This window comes from Embiotoca jacksoni, unplaced genomic scaffold (genome assembly GCF_022577435.1).
Source record: "Embiotoca jacksoni isolate LCO1_2020_lvr unplaced genomic scaffold, fEmbJac1.0.p SCAF_111, whole genome shotgun sequence".
Classification (NCBI taxonomy): Eukaryota; Metazoa; Chordata; class Actinopteri; family Embiotocidae; genus Embiotoca; species Embiotoca jacksoni.
Window position 1 is genome coordinate 290,001 of NW_027185243.1, and position 7,500 is coordinate 297,500.

At 42.8% G+C, this 7,500-nt stretch overlaps 2 protein-coding genes across 4 annotated transcripts in view; one reads left to right on the top strand and one right to left on the bottom strand.

Annotated features, from left to right (window-relative positions):
* igfbp6b (insulin-like growth factor binding protein 6b) overlaps positions 1-1,579 on the bottom strand; it is a 5,222-nt gene extending 3,643 nt beyond the window's left edge. Inside the window, 1 exon segment of the mRNA XM_069143551.1 lies at positions 1,444-1,579. Within this exon segment, the coding sequence (XP_068999652.1) occupies positions 1,444-1,579 (136 nt within the window).
* Positions 1,580-2,088: 509 nt separating this feature from the next.
* spryd3 (SPRY domain containing 3) overlaps positions 2,089-7,500 on the top strand; it is a 46,976-nt gene continuing 41,564 nt past the window's right edge. For 2 of the 3 annotated variants that reach the window (XM_069143582.1, XM_069143581.1), the window contains exons 1-3: positions 2,089-2,190; positions 3,628-3,755; positions 4,388-4,463. In XM_069143582.1, coding sequence (XP_068999683.1) covers positions 3,628-3,755; positions 4,388-4,463 — 204 coding nt within the window. In that variant the 5' untranslated portion in view covers positions 2,089-2,190. Of the gene's footprint in view, positions 2,191-3,627; positions 3,756-4,387; positions 4,464-5,872; positions 5,898-7,500 lie in introns of those variants that run through there. The other variant, XM_069143583.1, reaches the window with a different exon arrangement.

A 7,500-nucleotide genomic window follows, 5' to 3' on the forward strand; every position in this document is an offset into this window, starting at 1 on the left:
TCCTCCTGTTTTTTTTCCTTCTCTAACAGAAGCTTCCCGTCTGGTTGCTGGAGTCCCCCTGCAGAGCCACAGGAGACAAATGGAGATCGGGAGAGACAGCAAAAGCACCAGCTTTTAAAGATCTGAAAGGCGGTGATAGAGAGAGAGAGAGAGAGAGAGCGAGAGAGAGAGAGAGAGCACACAGTTATGACACCTTCAGGGGCTGGGACTCAGAGAGGGGGGGTGGGGGAGGGAGGGGAGGGAGGAGAGGGAGAGCAAGTGGGGGGTGGATTATGTTCCTTTCAGAATTTATCAAACTCCCCCCCCCCCCCCCCCCCCCCCCCCGTTCCTCTCATCCACCCCACATCTGGTCCTTCTCCACTTCTTCCTTTCAACATGAACCCGCAGCAGCAGGAGTCACTGTTTGCACTTTCTTTCTTCCGATGTCAGACCTTTCTGGAAACAATATTTGCCATGGCAACAAAATACAAACGTATATGTCGCCTGGTGCTGCCGTTCGCTGCAGCTGTTCCTCCTGCTTGAACTGTGTCTGAGAATATTTCCTGAACATTAATCCTGCACAGCTGAGTCCTTCACCTCCGTCCTGCTCTCTGTGGCAAAAGTTTACAGATTCAGCGATGCACGTACGTGTCAGTACAGGAATCCTACACGCATGTGCATCAACTCGGCTCACGTCTTGAATTCATAATCCAGCCTTTAAAGTCAGTTTCTGAGATTTCTTTTTCAGCAGCTAACATTCTCAACGTCAGTGGAAGGGCTGTCGGTCGCCAGCTGTTTGAGTTGGAAGAGTAATCATCTGGATAATTAGGAGGAGGAGGAGGAGGAGGGAGGATTCACTTTTGCAGGAATGCACATGGACCAGCTGAGTCCAGTTCCCTAATAATAATAATAATAATAATAATAATAATAATGATAATAATAATAATAATAATAATAATAATAATAACCACTCAGCCAGCCGGGATCGTTCTACACGGCCGTCTTTAAAAGATCTCCACTTATCTTTTCACTTTTCTCCTCAAAGTCTCCTCTGTGGAATATTCTGATGGGTGCAGGTTATTTAGTGGATATAAATAAAACATAATTCGCGTTCTCTTCAAGACAAGATGCAAAAAGTAACTTTACAACTTGTTTAAACCTTAAATTCTCAGTAAAATCTGCACTTTTATGTGAGCATGTTCGTGACTTTGTGAGAGTATTTCCTGTCTTAATTTATTACCGATGCAAAGATTTGTGGTGGCAGCTATTTTATGTGAGAAAATCTTTTGAGTTTGTGTTTGACTTTTGCTCCAATATCAATGCAAAAGATGCAAATAAAGGCATAAAGTTGGTGTAGAAGAAGACCTCCCTGAACATACACCACAAAAAAAGAGGATTTCAGAGCTACAATGTTGATTAGTGACAACATCTCACTGCCTATAAAACACAGTGTGTGCACGGTACGAGACTTCAGACATTTGAGGAACAAAGTGGGTCCCTGGCTCTGATTCTCCACCGGTTCTGTACCGGCTGGACTTTCAGGGCTACGTGAGGTCAGAATTGGGGCCCCGCCATCAGCCGCCCTGTTGTCCTGATTCATGTTGGCGCGGAGGGCAAGAAATCACCTGCCGCCTTGTGTTCCCATCAGCTGGCGAGCTGCAGCAAACGCTGGTCTGGATTTCTACACATCAGGAGAAATGTTCCAAAGTGCTTGCCAGACCGACGGGGTTCTTTTCCACAACTTCCCTGGATTATTCATTTCTCCTCCAGATTCTTCCCCCTTCCAGAGGTTCAGGTCTATCCCAGCTGGCTCTGAGTCCAAACCCACCATGTGATGACTACTGTCCTCCTGAGCTAACTCTGAACTTTGGTTGTATTATTATTATTATTATTATTATTATTAATTTAATAGGGTTTTGTCATGTGATACTCGCTGCAGGGAAACAAGCTGCTCCACAAAGTGTGTTGTGAAGCGCTCATTGGTTTTAAACGTGGTGAATAAAGGTTCTTATGGACACACATCGGGACGATGTGATTGGCTGAACGCCTTCTCACCATTTTTCTAACCTCGCTGTGATTTGCTACTTAATCAACGGGGGTCTGACGTCACTGAGAAGCGCCGAACTCTTAGTTTATAAAGTTTCCGTGCGGAGCGATGGACAGCTGATGGACAACGGTGGCTTTCTGTCTCATTAGCCGGCCAGATAACAGGTAGGCGACCACACAGAGCTGTAAGGCAGCCGGCAGCTCTCTCCGTGTCGGCAGCAGCCTCCCGCTGAGCAGGGAACCCAGCTAGCGCATTAGCCGCTAACGATGCTAACTCGCGATGAAAAGGACTTCCTCGTCACCAACGGACGAGCGGAAGTCGTGATTTGAACATGTCGTCCAGTCAACACGAGTCTTCGGGACGTTTCAGTCAACAGAAGTTAACTGTCTGAACGTCAACGGCAGCTCAACTTAAAGCAGCTTTATCGTTAGCACGGGGCTCGTCAGCTCGCGAACCTTGACCGGGTCACACGTAAACAGGGACACGCCCCCTCGACCGACACGCCCCTCGACCGACACGCCCCTCGACCGACACGCCCTCTCGACCGACACGCCCCCTCCGCGCGACACTCAGATCAGTAATCAGCCAGTTTCCAGCTCAGTCAATGTCTGTAAAATAAAATAAAGTGTTTGTAGATCAAGTGTGATCATAACTGTTGTTTACTAGAACGTCATCAGTGTGCGCCAGTCGCCTGTCACCTCTTATTCTAATATTAATATATTATTTATAAACAGTGTAGTAGGTGATAGTTTAGGAACGAGTGTGTGCGATTATTGAGACATATTTTCTATTTATTTCTATTTTATAATTGTATGCTGGGCTGGAATTTATTGATATTAGATCAATATTGTAATATGAGAGTAAATATCATCTTATTCTGCATGTCGTAATATCCTCATGTGGTAAAACTGTTGTCTTTTCCTAGTTATAAAAGCTGCATTACATTAAAGTGATGACATTTTCTGAACGTATTGTTTGCCTTTAACCAGTCAATCATTATATCCACATTACTGATAATTATTCACTGAAAATCTTATAGTGTAAATATTTTGAAACATCAACAGTTGTCCCCACCAGATTGTCGCAGCATCCCTACAAAGGTGTATTAGATATCTAGCTATATATTTATCTATCACCCCAACTGCACGCATTACATCATTATATTTGTGTCTACCTGCAGATTGACATATAATAGTAGCTGAATGCGGTACAATATATATTCTTTGCATGGTTTCTGACAAATAAATATGTACCAACCTAAATAACAATAAGAGTAAAAATGGTGTAAAATAGAGCATAAAAGCTCTAAATAAAACTGATAAAAAATGTCTTTGGGTTTGAACTTTGTTGGAAAATGTAACTACAGAACTCGACAACGTTTTGAACAAATGTCTCATTATTTTTAGACCTTTTAGTGTGTAAAATTTGTATTCAGTACTTTACTTTTTATGCAATAAGTATCACTCTAAAAATAGTAAAATTACAGTATTGGTGACCTTATCACGGTCACACCTTTAAATGACAAGATAAATTAATGTATATAAGGTGTGTGTTAGAGGAGCTGCTGAGTAACAGTAACGTCCCTTTAATTCTCCTGTCAGATGGACGACATCAACGTACTCCACCACAGATGCCTCCTGAATCTGAGGCGTCGGATCCGAGACATCGGGGATGGGCGGCCGGCGCAGGAACGATACATGAGGTTGCAGAAGGACGGCGACACGCTCAGGTCAGCCGCTTCTCCTTTATGTTTCAGCTGAGTTTGTCATCTGTGATGTTAGAACATATATTGCAGCTTGTGTTCTTCTATCCTCCCTAAATCCACAAACAATATGTGATGGAGGGATGCAAGAAAGAACATGCAGGAATATTGGATAATATTCTTTTGATTCACCCGCAGTTTTCTCTGAGATTTACATGTCAAATCAATAAACCGAGCAGATATGACCGAAACTAAATTGTAGCCACAACTTAAAAACCCATGTTGTTGTGGAAAAGAGGAACTGAAGTTTTCTTCCAGATTTGAACCGATTCATAGGAAAATGTCTGGTCCAACATTGTCCCGAAATATGAGACACGTCCTGTTATAAAGGACTTTCAAGCTGTTGGTGATTGACGATTTTAGTTCCATCCAGGATAGACTTGATTTTACCCAAATGTATTGAAATCGCTTTAAATCGGTGGCAGTTCTACATCTATTGTTATTTATTAATATTTGTCCAATTATATCTCATTTGTGCTGCACGTATTTCCAATGAAAAACCTGGGTTTCTGTGAGCTGAGAGACATTTCCGATTGTGCGTAAAGCAGTCGGACCTGTCAGAAATCCCCGATTGTTAACCTGTGATTTCTCCTCTTCAGTTACCAAGGGAACTCTGAAGAAGTGGGTTGCTATGTGGCTGGTCATCCTCTGTCAAAGGGAAACTGCTACTTTGAGGTGAGGCACAGTGGTGATGCTGTGAGTCAGAGTCGCTCCAGGATATCTCTAAAGGAGTTATTCGTGCATCATAACCAGTCGTGATCCCTTCATAATACAATCCGGCAACAATTAATGCAAATTCAAGCAAACGCCGGAATATTTGAGGGAGCTTGAATTTGTTCAATATTCCCGCGAAAAAATGTCATCAACAGAAACTGTGCTGAAAGTGTGAAGGGCATAAAGTAAGTCTTTTCAAACTAAATCCGCTAAAACTAAACTTATCAACACTCATTTCCAGTCAGAAAGGCTCTGCTGCTGTTCTCTCAGCACCAAACACAACTCCTCTTGGAGGAAACCGGAAGTGACTGGATTTGCAGGAAATGTGGCCTTCATAATAAAAGTTTCTAATTAAACGCTTATTATCAATGGAAGTGATTACAAACAGCATTTAAAGCTCTTATTTTGACATTTGATGTAGTTGTTTTTATATTTCAGTCACATACTGTCTGTTTTGGAAACATACTTAACTTTTATGATTTTTCTTTTTTACTTTTAACCCCATAGTTTTCCAATAAATCAATTTGAATGAATAAATTAAAAAACACAATATCTAAAATATATCTGTCAATATTGTGCGGCATGATTATAATCAAAGAAGTGATTATATATTTATTCCTTTATCAGGTAGTGCTTAAAAAATAAAATACAAATTGCGTTGAGTTGCAATTTTGCTTTCAAATTTCCTTCAATTTTACGCAAAAAAACTCACTTCAAACGTTGCAAATGACATCGCAATTTTTGAGAACATCTCCCCTCTCCACCAAGTCCCTAGTTCACCAGTGAAGAAACCACTACCTCAAAAATGTCCATGCTGCGTTAGGAAAGAGGACGACGGCGGTGTGACACTGCTGAAGTCTCTGGGTGAAAGATTTAGTCTGACACACGGTGCAGGACGGAGAAAGTATTATACACTTATTTAGCGAAAGGTCCATCCTCGCAGTAAAAAGAAAACGTGTCTTGCTGATTTAGCACAGGAAAAGTTGCAAGAGTTGGGTCATAAATTCAGGCAACGGTAGCGTGTTATTTATGAGCTAGTGTTTTGGTGACGCGGTCCAGAGGCAGCAGGTGAGGCAGGCGCTTCTTTTACAGGATGGTTTTTAGGCTTCAGGAGGAAACGATAGGCTCGATACGATACGATATGATATGATACGATACCCATCGAACCGACGTAATTCTGCCGGGCTGCAAATAGAGCGAAACAGAACCACATAATCTGCCTCTACCATTCTTCTCAAACTTTTTCTTGTTAATATAAGAAACACTATTTTAGATAAATATCTCAACGTTGCAGATATGTTTCTTCCAGATTCGTGCCTTACGTGACATTTCTTTTAAATCTTATCCTCTCTTCTCTCTTTCTCTCCCAGTAAGAGAAACCTTCAAGACAATAAGGTTTGTATTTAAATGAGATTCACATTCAGAAGGGCCGAAAGATCTCTCTGACATTTAAAGTAATAGGTTTCCCCCGTGGTCGTTTCCCAGAGGTTTACGCTACATTATTCTCTCCATGACGCACACGCTTGTCAGTTTCCCAGATATCTTGAAAAACTAATTTTGGGAGCATTTATTCTGATAAAGGTCAGGGCTCCTGTCGACGTCTGCGTCACCACCATCCTCCTGTTTCTCCCCGTTCCGCTTTCATGAGGAATCTATTCCACCTCCGCTGCACTTCCCCCCCGCTCTTCATCATCTCCTCCTCGAGCCCGGCCGAACGTCTGCAGCATTCCTCTTGTTTTATTAGATTTATCTTAAAATGAAAACAAGTACCTACCTTCATAACTTCACGGCACATTCCTGCTCTTTTCCCTAATCAAAGTCGTCTGCCGTGTTTTTGTAGCTTTTAGTTGTGTCACACAGACACTTGTGACATTTCATCGATGTGAAAGTGGTGACGTGCCAAGGCCGTGAATTTACTTCTTCTAAACAAAGCAGGCTCCAGAGTATTATCCCGTCAACGGCCAGACTGGAAAAGAATTCAGGCCAAAAACCTTCAGTAAGGTGAAACCCAAGAAGTTTTTTTGGTTTGACGTGCTGATAGCCGTCAAGCAGGAGCCAGGATGGGGGGGTCCGGGATGAAGAGGGAGGAGGAGGAAACGAAGTGAGAATTGATTTGGAGAGGTCACTAATAAAAGAACCTACCGGACAGGGCAGTTCTCCTGCAGGTGACTGCGTTAGCGTCGAGCTGATTTAGCTGATTGGGTTCAGCTTGCGTGCTTTGGTTCCGTCTGTGGTGAGGAAGGGATGCAGATGTTTTGCCACCGGGCCAATAGGCTGTACAGATGTGCCGGTATCACATTTTAATACAACAGAAAACAGTTTCGTCATGTTAATCCAACTTTCCTCGAACACTACTTTTAATGTGAAATACAATACAAATACACAATGACTTTCATGGACTGAATTAAATCCAACAAAGTCATCAGTGAACTGTATATCAGACACTAGCTGGTGTAATAGGTGAATATGTGAGCCCCTCCCCCAAAGTGAGCGGAGTGTGACGCCATGTTGGTAAATGACCGTTGCAGAGTTTTAGGCAATGCTCTTGCTCGGGCTCATAGACTTGAAATTAAAGTGGATGTAGCTTTCAGGTCTGAAAAATTAGGCTGAAGTGTCTTAAACTGCAATACCACTGAGGGCCACTAGTGGTTGGCTCCAAAAAGCCTGCGGCTCCATAGACTCCCGTTCAAAAAGCAGTGTTTTTGGGGGCATGTCTGTTTGATTGACAGGCCTGTGGTGCAGTCAGGTTTCCGCTATAGGCGGACGGGTCATATCGTCCATGGGTTTCCAATCAGATCAGTCAGATCCACCGCTGGTGCCTCCCCAGCTCATCCATATATGGTCACTTCCTGCTACAAAATAGCAAGATGGTGACGGCCATAATCCAACCTCGGGGCTTCATAACTTCAGTTCACAAACCAATGGGTGACGTCACTGCTGATTGCTGCTTAATTCGGCTTAAACTCCTTGACATTTGTTCGAGTTGCTCCAACTGTTT